At 35.4% G+C, this 26,965-nt stretch overlaps 2 protein-coding genes across 8 annotated transcripts in view; one reads left to right on the top strand and one right to left on the bottom strand.

Moving 5' to 3' along the window:
• Window positions 1-4,216: 4,216 nt before the first annotated feature.
• LOC137244354 (uncharacterized) lies at window positions 4,217-25,638 on the top strand. Of its 3 annotated transcripts, XM_067773256.1 has the most exons (7): window positions 4,217-4,244; window positions 4,311-4,515; window positions 22,647-22,756; window positions 22,852-22,965; window positions 23,241-23,422; window positions 23,883-24,033; window positions 24,094-25,638. In XM_067773256.1, the coding sequence occupies exons 3-7, from the start codon at window positions 22,657-22,659 to the stop codon at window positions 24,216-24,218; spliced, it is 672 nt and encodes a 223-aa protein (XP_067629357.1). In that variant the 5' UTR covers window positions 4,217-4,244; window positions 4,311-4,515; window positions 22,647-22,656; the 3' UTR covers window positions 24,219-25,638. The 3 variants fall into 3 exon arrangements, with proteins under 3 accessions (XP_067629357.1, XP_067629358.1, XP_067629359.1); XM_067773257.1 differs by lacking the exon at window positions 4,311-4,515 and having other exon boundaries at window positions 4,221-4,244; XM_067773258.1 differs by lacking the exons at window positions 4,217-4,244; window positions 4,311-4,515 and adding an exon at window positions 9,346-9,695.
• SiaT (Sialyltransferase) overlaps window positions 25,326-26,965 on the bottom strand; it is a 92,279-nt gene continuing 90,639 nt past the window's right edge. For 4 of the 5 annotated variants that reach the window (XM_067773253.1, XM_067773251.1, XM_067773250.1 and 1 more), the window contains exon 7: window positions 25,327-26,654. In XM_067773253.1, the coding sequence (XP_067629354.1) occupies window positions 26,490-26,654 (165 nt within the window). In that variant the 3' untranslated portion in view covers window positions 25,327-26,489. Of the gene's footprint in view, window positions 26,655-26,965 lie in introns of all 5 variants that reach the window. The other variant, XM_067773254.1, reaches the window with a different exon arrangement.

Raw genomic sequence — 26,965 nt, forward strand, 5'->3', positions numbered from 1 at the left:
GTACTTATGACGATGGTGCCACTTGTTAGAAAAAAAACACCAAAATAAGAAAGTCATCAAATCGAAAAAACACAAAATGGGAAAGCAATAAAAAACTACTTTTAATGAAAAAACCCTTTTTTGAATTTACTGTGCAAAAAATTATGAGATACCGGGACCCCTATTTATCGGGTACAATTTTGCAACTTCTCGTCCAAGCGAAATGCAAAATTGCGCCCTCTTGTTGCAAAAGTTTTGCTTGAACGAACAGAATTTTTCCAAAGTTAGTAACATTTTGTTCAAGTTTTTATCAATTTTCACTCACGCGAACGAATCTAATAAGATAATAAAAAACATCCCCTTTTTAATGTTGATGTCTACGACAAAATAAAAGTTTGAGTTGTTTTGGAATCATTTCAACTTAAAGTGTTACGAAAATTAAACTTGCCGAATTACATGTAAGGTTTCTCCAGTGGTGAATTACCTTCCTGCGATTTGATTCTTTACTTTTCTATAACTTACAAGTTCTCTTTTTAAAATGTTACGTCAAACATTTACACTACAAGTTTTGTTCGAAAAAATCAAGTTTGGCAACTACATGCGAGAGAAGAACTGAAAGAATTGAGAATCAGTTTTGTGACTACTATTTTCATTTCTATATTCATATGTATATGTAGCAAGCATGTGTATTTATGTATTCACATATTTACGTATTTATATGCCGGCCGCCGTGGTATGATGTTAGCGTGCTCCGCCTACCACACCGAAGACCCTGGATTCATACGAAGCTGTCGCAACAACTTTTTTTGTTCACCCAACAAACAATTAGGTTAGAAAACGATTAGAAGGCGAATCGAATTCTAATGTGTTTCTCCAAAGTAGAAGGTTAGAGGACGATTTGCGAAACTGTCGCGAATTATAGCATTCTCTACAAAAAGGGGATTCGTTCTCGATATCGAGAAAATGGTTAGTATTCTAATCGAATTCTAACGTCAAATTCTAATGGGTTTCTAATGAGAATTTTGAAGTGATGCGCAATTAAGTTCAATTATTTAAAATCAGCGAAATTTTCACTGTTCCCTTATATCAAATACTTTTATTTGGTTATAAGCTTATGTATTAAGAAGGAACATATTTCAAAGGCTTTTTCTATTATAATAAATTAAAACCGTACTTAAATATTGAGCTCAGTATTTCTAGTGTTATTCGAATCGTTTTACAGTCGAATTCTACTCTAGTTTTCGACTCGAAATGCATTAGAGAACTACATTAAAATTCTAATGTAAAATTAAAATATTTCTCTAACGTTAGAAACTCTGTTTGCTGGGCATTCGACTACTGCATACATCTTGATACGTCAAGCTGTGCAGTTGTGAGTTGTGTTTTTACTTTGTTTGTGCTTTTTAAAGTTAAAATAATACATATGTATTTATATCTGGCTTTAGGTCCGTGTTTTATAATTGAAAAATTAAAAACAGCCTTTGATTTTTTCTTTTAAATCGATATATTTCGATTGCTCAACGGCAATCATCTTCAGGATTGTAGCAACTAACAAAAATAATAAACATTAACAATAAACAAATTTTGCATTTTACATATCACATGAATACATACTTTTATTAACACGTCTGCTTTGTCTGACGTGGAGTATGGTACTGTTTTTTAGTGAGCAGGTGTTTGTAGATATGTGCGCTGTGATCTACGCCGCTCTTATAGTTCAGTCGTGTGTTAGTCGGAATATTAATAATGTGTAACATTTCTAGTGTAAAGCGTTTGTTATAGTGTTGTTCTTGTAGCAGTATTTTAGTTTCATCAAAGTTTGGTGTGTGGCCGCTGTCTGCACAGTGGGCCATGAGTGCTGTTTGTTGCTTATTAACTTGATGGCAAAATTTAAAATCAGACTTATGCTGTGAAATTCTCGTTTTGAGTTTGGACTTTGTAGTACCTATATATATATTATTGCACGTTTCATCGCTATTGCCTTTACATGGTATCTTGTAAACTACGTTATTTTTTCCATTATTGGTATTTTCGATTTTTTTTTGTTAAATATGTTTTTTAAAGTGTTCGTAGGTTTATGCGCAATTTTTGTAGTTTCTTTATCATAGCAGTCAGATTTTGCTAAACGTTCTGATAGCTACGATACATAAGCCACCGACTTGAAAATAATTGGTTTATCGGGAGTTTTTGGTCTATTTGAATTTTTGGTTTTTCTTAATAAAGTTTTAATGTTTTTTTTTTCGGAAAATCATTGTTTCTTAGTAATGTGAAAATTTCTTTTTTAACTTCTTTGTGGTATACTTCATCTGAGGTCTGCAATATTTTCCGTATACAGCCCTTTGCTGTATTCATAATCATTGTTTTCGGATGTTTTGAATTGAAGTTTATAATTCATCCTGATGCTGTAGGCTTTTGATACCAGGTCGAGGTATGGTAATTCCTCGTCGTTCTCTAGTTCTATACTAAATTTTATATTTTTGTCAAAAGTGTTTAGTGTGTCAAGTGTGTTTTGTATTTAATTTTCTTTTATTATCGCGAATAGGTCGTCGACGTATTTGGTAAGTATTCTTGGTTTATGTCGCAACTTCAGCATAGATCTAATAATTTTCCATAATTATATCCGCTATTATTGGGGATGTGGGTGCACCCATCGGCATTCCTTTTAGTTGCGTATAGATAGTATCATTGAATTTTAAATATCTGCTCTCTTGAATGCAAATTTAATTATTTCTATGATCAGCGTTTTTGGTATATTTGTGTATTCTTTAACAACCACCCAGGATCTACGGCCTCCCGAAGATTCATAAGGAAGGAACTCCATTAAGACCAATATGCTCAACAATTGAGCCACCTTCTTACACACTCTCCAAATATATGGCAGACATTTTAAAAAACGTAACGGCGAGTTCTACGTACAATATTAAAAACACAATTGAGTTTAAAGAAAGAGTAAACAATAAATATATATACAAAGATGAAAAGCTTATTTCCTTTGATGTAGTTTCGCTTTTCCCTAGCATCCCGATACAATTGACACTTGAAATAATACAAGAGAAATGGAATACAATTAAAGAATACACAAAGATACCAAAAACGCTGTTCATGGAAATAATTAAATTCTGCATTCAAGAGAGCAGAAATTTCAAATTCAATGATACTATATATACGCAACTAAAAGGAATGCCGATGGGTGCACCCACATCCCCAATAATACCGGATATAATTATGGAAAATGATTAGATGATACTATGCTGAAGTTGCGACATAAACCAAGAATACTTACCAAATACGTCGACGACCTATTCGCGATAATAAAAGAAAATGAAATACAAAACACACTTGACACACTAAACACTTTTCACAAAAATATAAAATTTAGTATAGAACTAGAGAACGACGAGGAATTACCATACCTCGACTCCATAATAAACAGACGAGGAAATCAATTAAAACTAAAGTGGTATCAAAAGGCTACACCATCAGGACGAATTATAAATTTTAATTCAAAACATCCGCAAACAATGATTATGAATACAGGAAAGGGCTGTATACGGAAAATATTGCAGACCTCAGATGAAGTATACCACAAAGAAGTTAAAAAAGAAATTTTCACATTACTAAGAAACAATGATTTTCCGAAAAAACATTAAAATTTTATTAAGAAGGCCAAAAATTCAAATAGACCAAAAACTCCCGATAAACCAATTATTTTCAAGTCGGTGGCTTATGTACCGCAGCTATCAGAACAATTAGCAAAATCTGACTGCTATGATAAAGAAACTAAAAAAAATGCGCATAAACCTACGAACACTTTAAAAAACATATTTAACAAAACAAAATCGAAAATACCAATAATGGAAAAAAATAACGTAGTTTACAAGATACCATGTAAAGACAATAGCGATGAAACGTGCAATAATATATATATAGGTACTACAAAGTCCAAACTCAAAACGAGAATTTCACAGCATAAGTCTGATTTTAAATTTTGCCATCAAGTTAATAATCAAAAAACAGCACTCATGGCCCACTGTGCACACAGCGGCCACACACCAAACTTCGATGACACTAAAATACTGCAACAAGAACAACACTATAACAAACGCTTTACACTAGAAATGTTACACATTATTAATATTCCGACTAACACACGACTGAACTATAAGAGCGACGTAGATCACAGCGCACATATGTATCTACAAACACCTGCTTACTAAAAACCAGTACCATACTCCACGTCAGACAAAGCAGACGTGTTAATAAAAGTATATATTTATGTGATATGTAAAATGCAAAATTTGATTATTGTTAATTTTTATTATTTTTGTTAGATGCTACAATCCTGAAGATGATTGCCGTTGAGCAATCGAAATATATCGATTTAAAAGAAAGAATCAAAGGGTGTTTTTAATTTTTCAATTATAAAACAAGGGCCTAAAGCCAGATATAAATACATATTTAAAGATAAAAGGTCGCCAAAAAATTCATAAGTTAAAATAATACTTTTGAGTGCTTTTACTCGTTTTGTGATCGAAGGTAATGCGAAGCTTTGCGTGATACACTGTTTATGTGTTAAAACATATAAATTCATTAAATTATTTGGTTTTATTTAAGTGTTTTACTCTTTTAAATAAAACATTATTGTGCAGTCTTTTTTTTTTTTTTTCCATATCTAGTTGTTGCTATTGTTAATATTGCATTTTTGTTGTTGTGCGCACATTTTGTTTTCCATATTCTTTTATCACAGCGGTTTGCGTCCTGGATTGTTGATCGTATACTACAGTGTATCTAAAACTGCTAGTTCAGTGTTGCTTCTTTGTGCTAATACGCTTTTTTCCTTGTCTATAACTTTTATTATTTAGCACATTTTAATCTACTTGATTCGTGTACGCCTATCTAGTTTCAACTATATTTTCTTACTGCTAATTTCTGCTTTACCAATATGTTGTGCATATACGAAAACTGCCAAATAAAAAGCGAAACTCAGGCCTGCGTGGCTTGCTGGCTATGCGACGGGCTTGCCCACGTTGTTGTTGTTGTAGCGATAAGGTTGCTCCCCGAAGACTTTGGGGAGTGTTATCGATGTGATGGTCCTTTGCCGGATACAGTTCCGGTACGCTCCGGTACCACAGCACCATTAAGGTGCTATCCCGACCATCTCGGGAACGATTTAGGTGGCCACATTTAACCCTGAGGCCATCCCATCTCTCCCCACCCCTAAGTTCCATGAGGAGCTTGGGGTCGCCAGAGCCTCGCCTGTTAGTGAAACAGGATTCGCGGATAGGTAAGGTTGACAATTGGGTTTGAAGAAGCTATATATTGCGCTGGCAACCTGAAGGGTTGCACTACACAGCCCCTTGAATCCGGTATTTTAGTCGCCTCTTACGACAGGCACACCTACCGCGGGTATATTCTGACCCCCTAGCCCGCTGGGTGGCTTGCCCATGTAAAGTGTGCTGGTTTGACAGGCAGGACTGCGGATCAACTAAATGACAATAAGGGCTTACGCTGGTCCTGTTTAAGATTTACATTGAACTATTTCAATTGTTTAGAGTTACCCGAAATGGCTTTTCTGATATTGGCAAAGATCTTTCCATATTGAATGAAAAATTCCAAAAATACGAATCATTATTCAAGTCCTTGAAGTATTTGGATGACCTAATGCAGGGTTTAAATAAAGAAAGTAGAAATTCTAAACGTAAAGGGCTTGAAGACTCAAATGGTAACTCCTCCGGTACTCTGCCCAGCGAGCCACCTTCAAAAGTTCCTCACAATTCTTGTCTACCTAGCGATTCTTCTAGTACTTCGACTTCAAATCAAATTTCGAATATGCCTCCTCTCCAAACAACTGAACTAATCGATCTGGCTTCACCTAATCCTCTTTCTGTGGAGGAATCAACATCCACTTGTGTTACAACAAAGCCCTTCTCTAGGAAAATCTCGAGCTTCCAAATATTCCACCTGGGTTGGGACAAATACCCAGAAAGCTGGTTGTAGTACCACAGAAAAAATCAATTTTTGTTTCTAGGTTCAATATTGATACCACCGTAGAAGATCTGAAATATTACATTGCTTCTAAAATTAAAACTGATGATATAACAATTATAAAATTTAATTTCACCTATCCGCGAAATTTTTCCTCTTTTAGAATTGATGTAGGCCCAAAGGATTACGACGCACTTTTAAATAGTTCGTTTTGGCCGGAAGAAGCTTTTGTCCGCGAATTTGAATACAGGCCGAACAGGAACTTCAATAATAAAGCATCGATTCCTCGTCTAAACACCGAGGCAAAAAACTAAATTTGATTTCCGACCTTACAGTGTGCTACCACAATGTAAGAGGCCTCAATACAAAACTAACCGACCTTTATTTAAAAACGTTACATTGTGACTATAAAGTTACTTCCTTTACAGAAACGTGGTTAAAGTCAAACGTTTTCGATTCTGAATGTTTTTCTAGCGTTTACCAAGTATTCAGAAATGATCGCCTAGACAAAATCGGAGGTGGTGTTCTACTCGCCGTACATTCTACATTAACGTCCGAAGAAGTAATTGTTCCTTTTATTGAATCGATCGAGGTAAAATGTATCCGTATCCAGTTAGGAAATAATCATTTATACTTAGCTGTCTGTTACATTCCGCCCTCATCTAATATTTCAGTTTACATGCAACTCACCTCTCTGCTTGAAACTATTAATTTAATGTTGAAACCCTGTGATTCTATAATTGTCTTGGGGGACTTCAACCTTCCTCACGTTTTATGGGGTATCTTTGATGGTAGCATCGTACCAGTTTCATCAAAAATTGGATATAACGATTTTCTGGACGATATGACAAATCTCTGCCATAACCAGATTAATCTTATCCCTAACAACTTTGGAGGAATATTAGATTTAGTATACGTTGACGACACATCTAAATTTTCTTTCGCCGTTGTGATCCTTTGGTCTTACCAGAAGACGCTTACCATCCTTCTGTAGAGATTTTTTACGAAATTATAAGAAACTAATCTGTGTGCTTCGGACATTGGGTTTGTCTTTCATTTTGCCAAAGCAAATTTTAAAAACTTAATCCGAAGACTATCTAATTTCACGTGCCCTGAATATAGTGCAGATATAGAAGCCAACGTCTCGCATTTTAATAATACCATTTACAACAGCCTATTCGAAAAGTATGTTCCTAAACGTAATTTTGCCTATGTCGAACCAACCCAAGTATAGTTTACTAAAGAACTTAAAGCTTAAAAAAAACCCGGTCATTTAAGTTATACAAGAAATCAGGTTTAAGCAAAGACTACTTGCGGTATTCGAATTTACGTCAAAAGTATTTTGAACTGAATAAAAAGTGTTATAAGGCTTATATCTGTAAGATTAAAAAGAATATTATCCGCAATCCAAAATCGTCTTATGATTTCGTAAACTCCAAACGCAACGTAAATGGGTTCCCTTCAGTTATAAAGTTCAGAGATTTTTTATCCAACGATAGTCAAGATATTGCAAATTTCTTTGCACAATTTTACAAAGCTAATTATTCCATAGATGGCTTTGCTCAGTCAAACAATTATCCCTATCAATTTTACTCTAACAACTTAATCACTACGCCAACTATCTCTCATGAACTTCTTTTATTCTACCTCAGGTCCTTAAAGGAATCTTCCTAAAGCGGTCCTCATAGGATTCCACATGCTTTTTAATAAAATGCGCAGATTATATCTATAAGCCTTTAACTAACTTGTTTAATCTGTATTTGAAATGTGGCATCTTTCCGTCAGCGTGGAAAGAATCTATTCTCATTCCTCTTCATAAGAACGGAACTAGGTCTCTCATTGAAAACTATCGGGGCATAGCTAAGGTCTCCGCTATTTCAAAATTATTTGAAGCTATTGTTACCAGCCTGCTCAAACTTCCTATCTCTACATCAACTGCTAGTTGCCAACACGGATTTTGCAAGGGAAAATCCACAATTACCAACTTGTTTGAATTCACAACTCATGTCTCAAATGGGTTCCGAGAATACATGCACACGGACATTGTATACACAGATTTTAGTAAAGCGTTTGACAAAGTATGTGGATATCGTCTTCTTGGTAGAACCCAAAGAGTTATCTTTAAAAATGCTTTGTCTGATGTCATTGATGTAACTTCTGGAGTTCCTCAGGGCAGTTATCTTGACCCAATTCTGTTCTTGCTGTTCATAAACGATATTTCTACAACAATAAAATTTTCTAAAACTTTGATGTACGCTGATGATGTAAACATTTTTTTATCCTCTGCGTCTAGCGAAGAAAGGTCTATCTGATCTGGACGCATTGCACAATTGGTGCACCATCGACTATATCTCACTTAATCTTAAAAAATGTAAATTTATGTGCTTTTCTCGTAGATTACTTCAGCCAGCTCCTACTGTCTTTACAATTATAACCTTGAACTGGTATACAGTTTTATAGACCTTGGTGTTAATATGGACAAGAACCTTAACTTCAACCTTCATATTACCGCAATTGGTAATAAGGCTAGAGGCGTTCTAGCGTTTGTAAAGCGATGGTCTAAAGAACTTAGTGACCCGTACGTTACTAAAGCTCTTTATACAACATTAGTCAGGCCGATATTAGAATATGGTGCAATAATTTGGAACCCGAGCTACCAGGTTCATATTGATCGGCTAGAACAAGTCCAAAAACAATAATAATAAGGCTAGAGGCGTTCTAGCATTTGTAAAGCGATGGTCTAAAGAACTTAGTGACCCGTACGTTACTAAAGCTCTTTATACAACATTAGTCAGGCCGATATTAGAATATGGTGCAATAATTTGGAACCCGAGCTACTAGGTTCATATTGATCGGCTAGAATCAGTCCAAAAACAATTCTTACTTTTCTCCTTAAGAGATTTCCTTTGGGATTCTACGTGTAATCTGCCACCTTATACTAATCGCCTGAACTTATTAATCTTCCCACCCTTGCTAGTCGTAGGGAAATGCTTGGAATTGTATTTATGATTAATTTATTAAATGGTTCGGTCTCTAGCTCTTTTCTGTTGAAGTAAACTTAATGTCCCTTCCCGGCCTGCAAGGCATTTTAAACCTCTCTACCTAAGACATTGTAGAACAAATTTTGAATTAAATGAGCCTTTCCGCTGTTTGTGTCAGAATTATAACTCCCACTATAGCACATTTAATAGTAACTAACTGTCTCTTAATAGTAACTAACTGTATTCATTTATATATTGAATTAATTTTCTACTAATTCTATCCATTATATGTATGTACATTAATTACTAATATGTCATTTATTTCTTCGGTAGAAAAGAGACACGATTTCGCGTGATCCCCCTACTGGGCATCCGGCACCTTTAAGAGCACGTCGCGTCAGCCCCCTTATGGGCACCATGCTCCTTTCTGAGCACCTCGCGTAAGCTCCCATCTGGGCTCCTCACGACGCAGATTTTAGACATTTAGGCGGCCATAATTGAATTTCTGAAAGTTGCCACAATTACAAAAAAAAGCACTCCCACAGCTTAAGAATAGACAGGGGAACAGTAATTCTACCCTTTCCATCTATCGCATATCTGGCGTTAGCTGTCAAGTAATCGGAATTTAGCTATTTCTGAAACGCGTGTTTGGTTTTTTTTTTAACCTATGTGAAATCGCATGTTTAACGTGAATATTTTAAGTTTTAAGACAATTGAATTGAGTAGTTGTGATGGATTCTGATATATCAGGTAAATACTAACATTATTAATGGCGTTTGTGATTTTTAAAAGTTATAAATTGATAAAGAACCTATTTTATTTAGGATGTTAAAACTATTTTTTTTTATTTTTGGTGTTCAAAACCAGTTTTGTTATGTTTCCAAGTCAGTGCAAGTGAAAATTAGTTTTGAAAATTGTACTTGGCACAATTAGCTTGCCAACTGCATTAAATTTGGCTGCAGATACTTGCAGATAGGGGATTAGATAGAGGGATTGATACACCCTTGTTGCTGTACAACATGAAAAATAGCCTCACTGCGCAGGTATTTTTAGTGTTACACAATGTAATGTCTATTCTAATATAATCGAGTAGTTATACAAATTATTATAATTTTTCATAAAACCTAATAAAAATTTACCCTAGATAAAGACAGAACTAGGTTATTACACTCCTTGCTGTACAACAAGAAAAATAGCCTCACTGCACAGAAATTTTTTTGTGTTACAAAGTGTAATATATATTTTATTAATATAACCGATTAATTACACAAATTATTATAATTTTTCATTTATTAAACAGTTTTAAGAAGATATAGGCAATAAAATATTTTTCGCCGTCTAAATCTTGAAAATCTACCTATGTGCGACGACTGATCTGATCAATTTGAATTGTTAAATGCATAAGTTTACTTTTATTCAATGTTAACCTTATAATTTACAAATTATAATACTTTTTGTACTAATTTTATACTTCACCAGTCGACCGTTTTCGTTTCGTGTCGACTTTAAATAAACAAATAAATAAATAAAATAAAAACGGTCAAATACGAATCAACGATTTGTGCGCAGTTGATTCAACATCTTGTTGCGATGGATAAAAAATAACAGAAATTTCGGTTGAATTGACCCGTATTTCGGTTGATTTTACCAGTCTTTTTCTTTCGTGTACGATACAGAGATTTTTACTATAATAAATTTTGAACATATTCATATTACAATCTCACTTAAACTTAGCTTTGGGTAACATCAGCCTTACTAGTTTTATTACAATATCATAAGTTTTTGTACGACGTTTTAGATGAACTATAAAAGCTTTTTTCTCGATTTAACAGCAGCAAATTTGTCTATCACCACATTATAATCCACTCTGCGTGCTCTTTGATTTTCGATGGACAATAGTGACAAATTACTCAACCTTTATTGTGCCATCGTCCTTCGCAGGTAGTTTTAATCAATTTCAATTTTAAAAAAGTTCGCTCAGCTTTTGCGGTGGTTACGGCAATGATGAGAAACATTAGAATACCGGTGAAAACATCTGCGTAGCTCGAAGACAACGAGGAATTTTGAGTAATCAAAAAATGAGCCAACTCTTTCACATCTTTCATAGGGGCAAGTTCTTTCTGAAATGTAAACGTGACAGACAATAATTGAGAGGAAAATGATACCGATACGTCCTCAGAAAATTGTTTGAAAACTCATCAGCTTTTTGTTCCTAGCTCTTTATCGAAGCATTTGCTAGGAACTGTGGCTACAAGACTTGATAATCACCCAGAACTTGTTTTATTGTTTCTATTTTCCAGTTGGGATGATATAGTATCAATCGTGGGATAGAAAATAGTCACTCGGAAGCATTGTTCTGGATCTTTGAATCTTTCATCCTGACATAGTTTATCGAAATGAATCTTGACCCTGTGTGATCTTTTGTTGGAAAACTTTTTTTATTTCTCATAAATCGCATATATCTGAAGCATTGCGAAATAGCGAATCAAATTAATTTCGCAACTCTGGATGCTTCGGAATGCATTTTGCAGCAGATCGTGTGCATTGAATAGTTCAAGTTTTTCCGACTGCAACTGTTTGGAAGGCAAATTTATGATTCTCAATATTTTTTCTTGAAGAACGAGAAAGAACACGAAATTAAAGTTTTCGATTTTTTTTTTTTAATTCTCAATGCGGTGTTTCTTTTATTAGACTTTTAGGTTTTCAGTATAATCTGGCTCAAGCATTTAAGAACATCAAAAAACCTTTGTTTCGAAGCATGTACCGCATCGTACCTCCCAGAAAAGCGAGTTGGATTCAAGGTTTTTTAAGTTGGTGCACCTTTCACGTAAATGCTTTGCAGTTGTCCCCATCGACTTATGCTATGACCAAAAAACTCGTACACCGATTGAACAGTTTCGAAGAATTCTTCAACATTTCAATTGCACGACACCGCATCTTTCAAAACGAGGTTCAAGTTATGATTAGCACAATTAACGAAATGCGCGTGAGAAACTAAATTTATGATTCTTTGTTGTAAACCTGTATATGAACCGCTCATAACCGCCGCACCATCATATGCTTGACCCCGACATTTTTTAAGATCAAAATCCTTTTTCTCTATAGAATCTATAACAACTTGTTCAAGTCCTGAAGCGGATTGATCATTCACAGCAACGAAGGAAGTGAATACCTCGTTAATCTGCAAATCGAGAGGCTCTCCCTTTCGCTGTAAATGACGTTAACATACCGGAAAACTTCGCTCACTTGATCAATATTGCTGGCATCGTGAGAGGTATCCAAAATTAACGAGAAAAAGGGGCACTCTGCAGGTCGCGAACAATATTCTTATGCACTTCTTGCCCCAAGAGGCAAATGAATTCATTCTGTATTTGAGGGCTGTAATATTTAACAGAACCAGCAGGTCGTGCTAGTAATTCGCTCAAGATCGGGTCACATTTGGCTGCAACGATGGAAAGAAAATTGCCCTTATCTGAATCATCGCTATTTGCCTTTGAACCACGGAAAGCAAGATTTCACGAAGCCAGCATCATTGTAATATCAAGAATTCTTGCCAGCACTTTTCGCCAAAAATTTTGCTTCTTAAGCAATGATTCATCAGACGCAATATCGATTGTTTAATTTTTTCGCCACATTTCAAAAGTAGTGCACGAATCTGCATGATATTGCGATTCTTCATGAGATTTGATGCGCTCAGACAGATGTTTCCAATCTCCGATACCGTAGGTACTCCACGGATTCTCAGATGAACCCTTTTTAGGAAATATGCAGCAAGGTAGACAATAAACCGCGTCTTTGCGAATAGAATAAGAAAGCCAGTCCCTTGCTATACGCAGACCTGATTTAGTTACTACGGAGTAATACTTTTCGGAGAAACTATCGTCTTTGTAATTGTATCAGATGATCAACAGATAAAATCGATGTATGCGCAGCAATATAAACTGCATTTGCTAATTCTGCTTTTACTACGCTGTTATTTGCCGTCACTGATCGAAAAGGTAAAGGTGGTTGTATACCCCGGGAAAAATGAGACATTGCATTTGCATGCTTTATAGTTTTCGCATGTAAAATCAAGCCATACAACTTCGGCTTCAATATGCAGTGACAATATTTGCAAGCAATATTGTCTCCTTCGTAGCTAATCCACTTCTCAAATCGTTTGTCCTTCAACCAAAATGATCGAAAGCCTTGCTTGTACTTTCTAAGGTGAAAAATTAAACACAAAATAATGCACCAATTCACCAAGGAAATAAAACCTCTTTTCACTTGTACACGGCTCTTCGTCAGTGCTGCTATCGCTGCTGTCATTCCTAAAATAAAAAGGCGTAATAAGCAAAGAATTTCAATATAAAAACGTCTAATTTGTAGTACCTTTCCATTTCGACGGTCTATTATGAAAAAACGCGCACATGAATAATACTATGTTCAAACAGAAAAATAAATTGAGGAAATTTCGATTTGAATTGAGTGCTGTTCATACAACTCGATTTAGCTTACACAATAGTAATTTGATAGCTGGTTGGCTCATCTCTACAGCAAGAACATACCTTTGTTCAGACTGTCAAAATGTTCGTGTTAGTATTAGGCGAATGAAATGGAATGAAAACATAAAACTTTGAAATTTTTGTGTGTTGTAAGAAAATGTGTTCAATGTTTTGGTTTCATTTTGAGTTTGCCATCTTCTTTTGACAATCCCTACTCCAGTGAAATCAAAGACATAAAATCAGCTGATGAGATGAGCCAACCATATAGTTCAGCCATGCGCAACTGACGTTGAAATCTACTCAATAAACACACTTTACAAGGTTGTATTTGCAGTTTGAAACAATTTATTACGCAATTTTTTTTAAATTGGCAATTTATTATTACAATTTATTATATGATAAATTGCGTAATAAATTGCCCAAATAGTATAAATTGCCAATTTGGTGTGTGTTTGAACCTAGTATAAGCGATTGACTATTAAATTTGGAAGTAGAAATTCGATTACATACCAATAACCGATATAATAAAAGTGTATTGGGAATGCCACACTACCAACTTTTGAACTATTTGATAGCCATAAGGCAGAGTGCACAAGGTCGATATTTATATTCTAAAAAGTTCTGTGAAAATAATTTGGCAAATTACAAAATTTTTTTTAGCTAAAATGGTTAACTCGATTAAAAAAATAGCTAATAGCTAAACCCGAATTTCTATAGCTAAACGTAGAAAAAAATAGCTAAATCTAGCTATAAAATACCTAAAATGACATCAATGACTGCAAGTAAAAATGTATGTACGTGTATATGCAAATTAATGAAAATAAATTTTTGATATCAAAAATTTACCAAAAACAATTGAAATTTAATTCATTTTTTTAATTCAGCGAACACAATTATTGCACTTCACTAATTATATAAACAATAAAACTATAGAGTAAATTGTTTGGCGACCTTTCATATTTAATATATTTTTATATTCGTTTTGCCGGCTCGAGGTCAATTAAAAAATAAACAAAAGTTTTCTTTAAAAATCCGATATATTTCGGTTACTCCGCGGTAACCGTCCTCAGGGATATAAACTGCAAAATATTAATTTACACGTCCTCTTGCTTAGGCGTGGAGTTTGTTACAAACAATAAAACTATATTTAGCAATACTAAGCAATATATTTATTGAAATGACAAGAGCACAGATAAAAAATCAACTACACAGCTTGACGTTTGCGATGGAAGTTTATAATATACAAATCTTGATTTTCCGTCCTACTTTTTTTCAATTTTTGTCAACCACGATGTAATTTGTAGGTTGCTTTTGGCCGATTATTCGTTTTTCTTTTTTGTCCCGTCTTTTTTCGGCACCACTCGGGTAAGCACGTTTCATTTTGATTAATCTACCCCACTATTAGACACAAAATGAATCACTATGTAAACAAAGCTGACAAAACTTTGAACTAAACTGGCAGTCTGTTGTTTTGCTGTGCCATTATGCGCACGCGCAAGTTTAATGCGAATACCGACCAGTGCTGCCGCGAGCTTTGAAAAAAATGTCAACTCATCGACTGGAAATTAATTAATACATTTTTCTTTGAAACAAATTTGAAGAATCTGTACTAATTTTATTAAAATGCTTGTTGTTGTTGTTGTTGTAGCGATTAGTTACTCCCCGAAGGTTTTGGGGAGTGTTATCGATGTGATGGTCCTTTGTAGGATACAGATCCGATACGCTCCGGTAACACAGCACCATTAAGGTGCTGGCCCGACCATCTCGGGAACGATTTATATGGCCACATTAAACCTTCAGGCCATCCCTCCCTCCCCACCCCCAAGTTCCATGAGGAGCTTGGGGTCGCCAGATCCTCGTCTGTTAGTGAAACGGGATTCGCCGCTCGAAGGTGAGGTTGACAATTGGGAATATTGCGCTACACAACCCCTTGAATCCCTTATTAAAATGCTCTTTTTCGTCCGTGCAAATTTTTGTACGTAATTTAAAATAAAAATATTTAATTGAACAAAATCGAAGGTTTTAATTTCATTATTTCTTTTACTCGACCGGGGCCCCTGTAGGCTGGGGGCCTTGGCATTGCCCCGGTCTACCCTTGGTAGCTACGGCCCTGGTATACACCATGAACCAATAAACAGTCCCGCATTAAAAAATGAGAGAGCAAAAAATCGTAGTTAGCTGTGAAATAAATTATCTCGGCGTGACGTCACATTTTGACAACATGTTTCATTGCTGACACAGTATTCAGACTTTATTCCAATCGGAGTGTTTTGCTCCGCTCTTACCTCCTACTACATTTTTTATCTCAAAGGTTAATTTGGGTCGAGTTGAAAATTAAATAGTATTCCTCCCTAATATCTTTTGGTTGAAGTTTTTATTGTATACGTATGTCATCGCCAACTAGTGAGAAATGTTATCGCTAAGTCAGTTGGTGTTGAACGGTTGAACAAGGGGAACGTGATCACGAGCGGACAACGAAGAAGGACTTGAACATTTAATGTCATTTGCATTAAAACTATTTGTACATCAATTTCATTATAATTCATTATATATTATTAAATAAACTATTCAAGGTCATCCGCGACAGTGTCACAGTGGGATTTAACTTGCGCCTACACAGAGGAAAATAGATAAAGGGAACACACACATACACAGTAATACGAGTAAAAAGTACTTCAATGAAATACATCGAGAGATATACTCAAACGTATGCAGTGATAGACACAAAAGTATAGTTAGAGTGATAGACATTCGATTAAAAAAATAATAATAAAAGCGATAGACGCAGAGGCAAAGGAAAATTCATAGGAAAATTGATCGAGCGATAGACGCAAGGAAACGAGTGACATTTGGGAAAAAAGGAAAATATATAATAATAACGATTTTTAAAAAATTATTATTGTCCTTTAATCTTTAAAATTTATTAAACTATTATATGAGCTCGAGGCCTTATCCAAATAAAAAACGCAGTATAAATATTTTATATTTGTATTTGTATTTTATATTCGATATTTCGACTTCAGTCTGAAGTCATCATCAGGACTGTGGAACAAAACAAGACAAAAACAAAAATTATAACATTTTCAAAAATTAACCATAAAACAAATATCACACAATTAAGTATGTTATACAGACTAATCATATGTGCGAAAATTAAGAATGTTGGAGACAAATAACCATACAAAAATATAAACAATATTTCAAAGCACCGTAAATGTAAACAAAATTTTTGAAAAAACAAAAGTACATGGAGTGGCTAAAAGTACGACATACAAGCATACATATATACATATATCATCTGATTTTCCTATTGTTGTGGGAGAGATCTTCCTACCGCGCATTGTTGTTGCCTTAAAACTAAGTTCCGATACACATGTGCGCAGTGGTCAGTGCCCACTTTAAAATTCATCCTAGTACTATTAAGGGTGTTCGCTATTTGAAGCATTTCCAAAGTAAATATTTTATTATAATTTCTCTCCTCCTGTAAAATAGTTACATTATCGAAGTCTGGATAATGCCCCGTATCTTTACAATGGGCTGACAAGGCCGTCTTATTCTCTGAATAATAGTTTCTTAACTTAATATTAGATCTGTGAGCGGAAATCCTTGTCTTGAGTTTTAATTTTGTTGTCCCCACACATACCTTGTCGCATACGTGGGACCCGTCACCATTAAACGGAATTCTATAAACAAGGTCAGATTTCTCATGCATTGCTTTTATCTTTTGTACTGCTGTAGACCTTTCTAAGAGTGTGATTATATGTCGATGCTATTTGGTATTTTTCCCGATTGTAAAGATTTGAGTATTTTATTCGGTTCGTTACGCCCGGCATATGTACTACTGATTTATATATTTTATCTCCCGAAGTTTGTCTAATTTTATCATTGTTCAACCTGATCACGGAATTTCTGAGCAATTTGTTGATTATCTTATGGGGAATTCATTATTTCTCAGAGTTTCTTTGACAATTTCGATATTCTTCTTGTGAAAAATCGTGTCACTTATTGAGAGAACTCTTCTTATGAAGTTACTCGCCGTATTTATAATAGTTCTATTTTCGTGTTTTGAGGTAAAGTTTATGAGTCTACCTGATGCGGTCGACTTTTTATACCAGTCAATAAGCATTATTTTATTTTTTTTTTAACAAGTGTATCCAAGAATGGTATTTTTCCATCCTTTTCTAATTCTATTGTGAATTGTATTGATTTGTTGCAGCTATTAAGATTCTTAAGCATATTTTCCACCTCCTCTGTTTTAACAACCGCAAACAAGTCATCCACGTACTTAGTTAGTAAGCGGGGTTTGTTGGTGGATTCCATTACGAATTTGGATAATAGTCCCTCCATTACTATATCCGCTACGACAGGTGCTGCTGGCGATCCCATCGGCATCCCTGAACGCTGTTCATATATTTTATCATTGTATTTGCAATATCAGTTCTCTTTAATGCAAAACTTGATAATTGTTATAAATAGTTCCTTTGGTATAAGTGTATGTTCTTTTATATCTGGCGTGTTAGAAATACCTTCATATATCTTGGAGGGCTCATCAGCAACACTTCCAGCAGTTGTGAAACATACAATGACGGACATTATTGGAATGCTACCAGATTTCGATCCCCTGAAGGGACACATTTCAACCAATCAATTCTTGAACATTTGCAGTTCACCATAAGCTTAAATGAGCTGCAAAGCAATGGCCAGAATGTCAACCGCTATTTAGGCAATGGCAACAATTTGCCAGTAGATTGAGGTATGATTTTCCAACTATGGTAAATACAGCATACGTGTAGCGGAAGATTGCAAATAGAAAGCGTCGAGGAAATGAAGTATTAAATGAAGTCAATATGGATGAGGCGTCAATCTAGTCATGCATAATTGGGGGTTTAAATGATGCAGGTTTATCTCGTACATTATTAGCAATGAACATACGGTCGTGCAACGAATTTTTAAGATCTATCGAATATCTATCCGTAGTCAACGTGTACACCAAAGTACAACAGGGGACAACAAAAGTTAACGGAAAGGAGGGTGGCTCGGTGAGCAAACCAAATAATGAGCGCAAAGGTTTAAGATGCTTCAATTGTAACGGGGGGCCATATCGCCGCAAAATGTCCACAACCTCAACACAAAGCTAAATGCAGCACGTGTAACAAATATCGGCGCGAGGCAAAGGAATGCAGAAACGGTAAGAAAATGCTAGGGGAGTTCATCGAAGAAACAGAAGTGGTACCACCACCTGTGACAAGTCATATATGTATAGCGGGATGCACATTTGTAGAATTTGTGGATACTGGTAGCGACTCATCGTTGATATCTGACATGGCAGTCCCAGAAGGCACTCCCAGGCATCCAATCAAGAAAAGACTTCGTGGTTTTGGAGGGGCAGCGGTTGACGTAAATCAGATGATAGAAGTCGAGTTCGAACTGGATGAACAGAAGACAACAGCCCAATCCCAAATAGTACCCAACGAATTTATGCCGCACGATATACTTTTAGGTAGAGATGTTCTATGTCGAGGCGACACAAAAATTATCATAGAGTAAGGGGTAATTACGGTAGAGGAACTTAAATCCAGTATGAATATCGACACGACGCTGGACGAAAGTGAGGCGAAGGAGCTTCAGCAGCTACTCAAGAAATATGACCACTGTTTTTCGGAAGATTTGTTAACAGTTGGCCGTGCAACACCATGGAAATGAAGACTAAGGTTACTACAGATAAGCCGGTCATAGGGAAACGCTATCAGGCCCCATTGTCACAGAGGGAAGTTTTAAGATCACTCACGGACAATTTACTAAAAACGATATTATACGGCCAAGCTCTTCAACACATGCAGCTCCGGTGGTACTGGTTAAGAAGGCAAACAGGGAGCAAAGGATGTGCTTCGATTATAGGGCGTTGAATGTGGTAACCGTCAAGAAGCAATTCCCAATGCCAATCGTCGAGGAGGAGTTGTCTAAGCTTGGAGGTAATAGGTATTTCACGACGTTGGACATGGCCGCAGGTTATTACCAAATTCCGTTGAAAGAGGACAGTAAACAATAAGGCTTTCATCACGCCGGACGGGTAATTCGAGCATAACGTAATGTCATTTGGATTGGTGAACGCACCAAAGGTTTTCCAGCAGATGGTGGGTCAGCTGATCAGAGGTATGGGACAACGGCACCGAATAATAAGTTACGTGGATGAAGTCATCATTGCTACGCCAACAATTCCCGAAGGTATCCAGGTTTTGGAGGAGTTTTTGAGGGGAGTCCAGCAGGCAGCACTCACTCCACGTCCATCAAAGTGCGTATTCATTTCAAGAACTGTAACCTTTTTGGAACACATTGATAGCGAAGAGGGTATCCTACCAGGTAGCGGAAAGGTGATTTGTGTAAAAGAGTTCCCCACGCCAAAGGGAGTCACACAGGTTTGACAGTTCTTAGGGTTAACCGGGTTCTTTCGGAAGTTCATCAACGAATATAGTGGCATAGTAAAGCCTTTGACGCAGTTATTGAAGAGAGAACGTGTTTTCCAATGGGGGCCCGGGCAGGACGTGGCCTTTTGTAGGTTGAAAGAAGCACTAATCAACGCACCGGTGTTAGTAATATACGACGCTACGAAGGTTCACGACGTGCACACAGATGCTAGCTCATATGGCTTGTCGGGGATTTTGCTACAGCAAAAAGAAAAGGGTTTGAAGGTGGTACACAACTATAGTCGTCAATGTAGTGAAGCAGAGAGCAGGTACGCTAGCCATGAACTTGAGGTTCTGGCTGTGGTGGAAACGTTAGAAAAGTTTAGGAACTATTTATTGGGTACACAGTTCTCAGTATACATCGATTGCAACGCGGTAGTGACAACTAAAGCCACCATGGTTTTATAGCCTCGCATAGCCAGGTGGTGGTTGCGCCTACAGGAATTTGACTTCACTTGTAAACATCGAGCGGGTGCTGGAATGGCTCACGTCGATTCATTGAACAGAGGTCCGGTGGAAGAGCCGATCGAACCAGAAACAGTGGCAGAAAAGATAATGAAGGTCAGTAGTGGAGTAGAGGGGCCGATTGGATTAATACCATGCAAATGGAGGATTCGAAATTGCAAGCGATCATATAGACTCTGAAGGGAAATCAACTTGTGGATGAATCGATCAAGAAGCAGATAGAAGGGTCGACTTATGCGGAAGTTAGAAGGGCAGCTTAAACTAGTAGTACTTCAGGTAGCGCAATGGCGAATCATGAAGGCGTACCATGCTGGTCGTTTTGCTTTGGAGAAGTCGATTCAGAAGATCAGTAAAGGAATCTGGTTCCCACGGATTCGCAGGTACGTCAGATCATATATCGACGGATGCGAGGAGTGTTGCTTCACTAAATACTCCATCCTTAAAGCTCTCCGAAATACCAAGACAGAGCCTGTGATTAAAGCTTTGGAGGAGGTGATGGACATCTTTGGACAACCGCTTCGGATAACGTCCGACAAAGGGACAGCATTAACTTCACAGTCATTCCAAGAGTTCGTCAGCAGGTTTGGAATACAACACGTTAAGGCAGCTGTTCGTACACCCAGGGCCAAAGGTCAAGCGGAACGTATCAATAAGAGTGTGCTCAATTGCGTACGCTGCACCGTGAAGGAACCGACGGATTGGAGTGCAGCTTTGCCAAAAATACAGTGGAACCTTAATTCGCAACGACATGAAGTGACCAAGTTCAGTCCTAACGAGCTGGTCTTCAACTTCGATCCCAGAGATGAAACCCAAAACCAAATTATTCAAGCGCTCCATACGAAGTCGATGTTGGGGAAGATTGTGAGGGCGAACAAGAAGAAGTAGTTAAGAACATTTTAGCGGAAAGTCTGAAATGGAAAGAAAGATATGATAAAAAACATCGTAAGCCGCATTAATACCAGGTGGGAGATTAGGCCATGATTGACCATGTGCCAACAGCAACGGGAGATTCACATAAGCTAGATCCAGTGTTTAAGAGTCCATATTATTACCAAAGTGTGAGGTTTTAACCGGTACATCGTCGAAGATTTTCCAGATGCAACTGTATCCAGCCGACGAGACTATGGTGTGATGAGTACTGACCATATGAAACCATGGTGCGTGCTGGCACCAGGTTTGAATGTTGCTGAAGACGACGAGGGTGACGAATCGTCTTGGAGTAACGATATGTCAGGACCGGCCGAGTTGTCATCGCCAACGAGTGAGAAATTATATCTATCGCTAATCAGTTGGCGTTGAACGGTTGAACAAGGGGAACGTGATCACGAGCGGACAACGAAGATGGACTTGAACATTTGATGTCATTTGCATTAAAACTATTTGTACATCAATTTCATTATAATTCATTATTTATTATTAAATAAACTATTCGTGACACGTATGAAAAGTTGATTGTTTACAAGTGACGATTGGATGAAATGACGTGAATTCATTGTTTGTGTCCATTGTGAATTCACACAAGTGAAAAATCTTTCTATTCCTTCATTGCCAGACTACATTTTAATATTTTATCTCTAAAGTCTATTTAATAGAGAAAATATGTGTATGGAAATAATCCAATGTACCAATCGTTTACAAAAATGGTTGAAAAACACTATTGAGCAAATAATTTAAGTAATCGAACAGCGATTGAACAGGTGATCGGGGCTGTTTACTATTGTGAACATTTTTTTCAAACATTCGCCACTTGTATGAATTCACAATGTTTGCGTCTTAAGACATGTTTGTTCACATTTTACTCACAGTTTTTGTACTTTTTTGTACTGAATGAGAAAAGAAGGAATAAAATGATTTTTAAATAAGACTCCATTCTATACAGAGCCCATAGATTCACTAAAATATTTAGGTATATGCCTAGTCGACTTAAACCCCTGCGACCTTGAAGAAAGTTTCCCCACATCGGAAATAAAATATAAGTGTATCTCTTTTCCAAGTCCAAATAAAAATCTTTTTGTACCAATTTTACATGGCTGCTTTTAAAAAATACTCAAAAACTATATCTATTTTCTATCAGTTACACTAATACCCGTTTGTGAAATGCGATTAAAATCCTCAATAAAGTCACTAAAATATTCCTCGATATCATGTGGTTTTTGTTATCCACCATAAATACATGTTTTCGAAATTAACCCTAAGATCCTAATGACCCCAACGAAGCATTGCAGCACTCCTTACACATCAGTCTAACATATATATGTATATGCATACAAATTTTATTATTTTAATAGGAAGTTCCCAATGAAGGAGAATATAGTGCAAGTCAACCGTCAGGAGGAGCACCATCTTGAAGAAAATGCAAGGGACGTGAACTTTGTGGAAGATTCCCTTTCTCAACAAGGTATATATATATGAATAATTCGAACACCCTTATAAAACATAGATACATACTTTCATAAACATACTTATAATTTTATTAACTATTTATATATGTAGGTGAAACGAATTGCACATGTTGCAAGGAGATTCAAAGAAGTTTGAGAAAAGAAATTCAGGACTTGAAAGATTCAATCTCCAATCTAACGGCCTACATAAAAGGAGAGCTTAAGAGTAAGTAACTGTCCCTTTTTTCTATTACTCACACTAACACCCCGATTCTGTGTTCTTGATAAATAATGAAGAAAAAAATATTTGTGCCGAGTGTTTTTGAATATTGCGTAAAAAATGTTTTGTTTTATGAAAATGAATTTTTAATAATTTTCTTTTTGACTCAGAAATCGAAACACTTGATACAAATATTTTTTGATTTATTATTTATCAAGATTGATAATTTATCAAGAACACAGAATCATTACGTACGTTAACCCCTACACTCATTTTTTCAGATTCAATAGATCATCAAAGCAGCGTGGTAATGGGGACATTAGCCGAACACACTGTGTTAATGGAAAAACTTTTGTTCCAAGAGCGTGAAGTTTCGGCACTGGGTGAAGTATTTCCCATAAAGGACGATTGCCAGCTACATGAGCTTAATGAAAACATCAACGGCGAAAATAAACACATTTATGTACGAATACTTTAATATTTCTTAACATTGACATTCACATGTGCATACATACATAAACAGTGGCGGACGTAAGTGTGCATACAGTAGTTTTTCCGAATCTCACAAAAATGTATAGTCTTGTATTAGACCTTGAACAAGTTTTTATATAGGCTTTGTAAAAATTATATTATTTGAACCAAAATTTAAAGCGAAAGTCGCAAAAAAATATTGTATGTACACATACATATGTCCGCCACTGTATATTAACCCGCCGATTCGGTGTCCTTGTAAAATTATCAATCTTAATAAATAATCAAAAAAAAAATATTTGTATTGCGTGTGAATAAAAACACGGTCATAATTTCTTGATAATTTATCAGAATTGATAATTTATCAGAATTGATAATTTATCAATCATACGGAATCGGGGTGTAAGTCTCTCTATAATAATTAATTTATAATATCTTTTTACAATTAATAGGTAAACATCGTAAAAAAAATTTTGAGGAACAAAATTGACAAAAACATTGACCTCGTTTTTGATCCGGAACTGGTGTACGAATACAATTTAGATGGCAGTCACGGCAAAAAAGGTCTAAAAGACATTAAAAATGTGTATGAGGTTGTCAAAGGTTTGTAAGATAAAAATCTTTTAAAAATAGTAAACACTATATTAAATACTCTTTTTTCAGATGCCGCTTCTTCGATTTATGGCGTAGCGGAAGGAGACGACAAACTTCGAAGGGCTATCCATCTGTCCAAAAAACGCCAATTGAAAAAAATAAAAGGAAGTAAGCTCAACGAAAGCACTACCTGAATTCGAAATTAAAAAGCCAAAAACTACCGCTTAGGGTTAAGTTAAGCTAGTACTTATAAAAAGATATATTATTAAATCAATTTTTGCAATTAAAGCCTTTTGTAATGGAAGCCTTTTGTTATGATAAAAGAAAATTTTTAAAAAACCAAAAACTACCTCTAAGGGTTAAATTACAGTTAGTACTTATAAAAAGATATATTATTAAAACACCTTAATGTGCCTAAATCTTAATTTGGTAATAAGCTAAATGAAAACAGTATTTTTTTTTACTCACCCTAATGTAAATATTGTAATTCAAACAGAAACAGAGGATGTGTAACATATGTAATGATTAAAAAAATGTCGTCTAGGACTTACCCTTTGATTTTTTAAGTGAATTTTCTTATAATTTTTGAAACTTTACCTTTTCCTAAAGTGGAGGCTTTGAAGATTCCAAAACTTTTTATTAGAAAATTCATTTTTAAAAAAATCCAATTTTTCCCATACAAAATGTATGAGAAAGGCAAAAAAATAGCGATCTCTAAGGGTTAAGTTACAGCGCTAATTTTTTCCAAGGCTTATTTTCTCATCAAATACTAACTTTTAAGGGGCTAAGACCCAGTCGAAATTTTTTTGAATCACCCAATATTCGCAGAGTTTAGTCTTTAGTTTAACCCCCCGATTCTTTGTTCGTTGACAAATTATCAAGCCTGATAAATAATCAAGAAAAAAATATTTGTATCGGGTGTTTTGAATCCTGTGTCAGAAATAAAATTATTTCTTTTGGTTTTGACGCAAAAATAAAATTATTTTTATTAAGTTTGACAAAAAGTTCAAAAAACTTGATTCCACATATTTTATTTTAATCACGCTAATGTACTTTAGTCTTTATTTTAAAATGTGCTAAGTCCACCAATTGCTATTTTGAAACGAAAAAGTGGCAACTTTATGCGAATATAAAAATTTCAAGTTGAAATATATGACTGAAATATGCATATACGGAAACCCAAAATTTAATAAAACAAAAACTATTAATTTTAATTTGTATTCTTACATTGGGTCATATTATTAAAAAAGGTATTTGCTTTTTAAACACTTTTCTCAAATTTTGAAAGTTTTTTCATAAAAATTAATGTCATATTTGTGAAAATGTGAGAAAAAAGCAATATCCTTTTTTTATTAATATGACCCATTGTCTTCTGTCTCTACTGCATAATTTAAAAAAGTGGACTTGGCACCTTTGCGACCTAAGCCGACGATATATATATACATATAGGTTACCACTAACATATAGCCTATGTGTTATAAGAAACAAAAAATTCTATGTTTGAACTGAAATTACATATGTAACTGCTTTCATCTACATACATACATATATATTTTAATTTTTGGAATTAAAAATTGCAATTTCCTTTCCTTTGAAAATATACGTAAAATAAAATAAAAGTATTGCAATAAAACAAAGCTAAGATGTTTGAATTTGTAAAAGGGAATTTATGTTTTGTAGGTAACGTTTTCTTGAGCCTTCCTGACCACCCATCACAGATCTGCCACCGCAGTCTTGTCAAATAAATGCCATCACAAATCCATCAAAGAACTGGGTCTTTGGAACCATCACCGGTCTACCAGTTAAATGTCGTCAAAGAAGCAGTTCTCCCAACCCATCACCGGTATACCCCTATAGTGTTGTCAAAGAACCTGTTCTTTCAACCCATCACAGTTTTGCCCCAAAAGTCTCTATACGGTGGCAATTGGTCACAGTTTTGCCCCAAAAGTCTCTATACGGTGGCTATTGGTCACCTCCAATGACAACCAAGTGTTAAAGTTGCAAGTCTTTTCCATAGTAAAGGATAGGAAATGTGACAGGTACCTTTTTTTTGTGACCGGTTTGTGATATATCACGTACCAGTTCCTTTGCCTGAAGGGATACAATAAAAGTTTGTTGTTAAAAAGTACGTGGAAAACAGGCCTTGCGACATCTATCATAGTGATTAGGGAAGAAAAATGGAAGACGTAACCATGATGTGGACTTTCTGTGGAGGAAAAAAAAACTCGCCCTAAGTTAACAAGGAATGTAATAGTAACTGAATATAACTATAAACATATTTAATTTTCGCCTGATATTTAGATTTAGATACTTACAATTTATTTTTTTCTTACAATTTTCGAGTATACATACGTACGTTATAACTGTGAATGTGAGTAAAAATTACTTAAATTTGGTTATGCGGTTTTTGTTACTGTTTTTTTGTACATAAATACTATTCAAGTCATTGGTATAAACTTGTAAGATTAGTATCCAAAGAAATTAAATCTACAAAGTAGTTTATCAGGCCTACGTATTCGCATAATTCCATGTTGAAAAACGGACATATCGTCCGCTAGATTCATATCAAGTGCCATTAATTTCTCTGCAGCCAACGGATGCCAAGCTCCAAATGTACAGGCAGAGTTAATCTAAATGATAGAAAACGAAAGAGTGGAAATAAATTAAAACGAGTTTTCAGAAATTACATACGTAGAAATATATTTATGTATATCACTAGTGGAGCCAAATATGAAGACCAAAATATTTTTTGGAATATACCACTGTTGCTTCGATATGCTTCGATGTTTCCAACGTTACAAACGTTCCATCCTTGCACGCTTTTTTGGGTATAAAAATAATATTAGCATTGGATCAGGAAATTGTCTTTTCTTGTAAGCGACGTTTGTAACGATCTATCAAAACCAATTGCAAATATTTGCTAATTTATTTATATATGCAA

The sequence above is a fragment of the Eurosta solidaginis genome, chromosome 3 (genome assembly GCF_040869045.1).
Source record: "Eurosta solidaginis isolate ZX-2024a chromosome 3, ASM4086904v1, whole genome shotgun sequence".
NCBI lineage: Eukaryota > Metazoa > Arthropoda > Insecta > Diptera > Tephritidae > Eurosta > Eurosta solidaginis.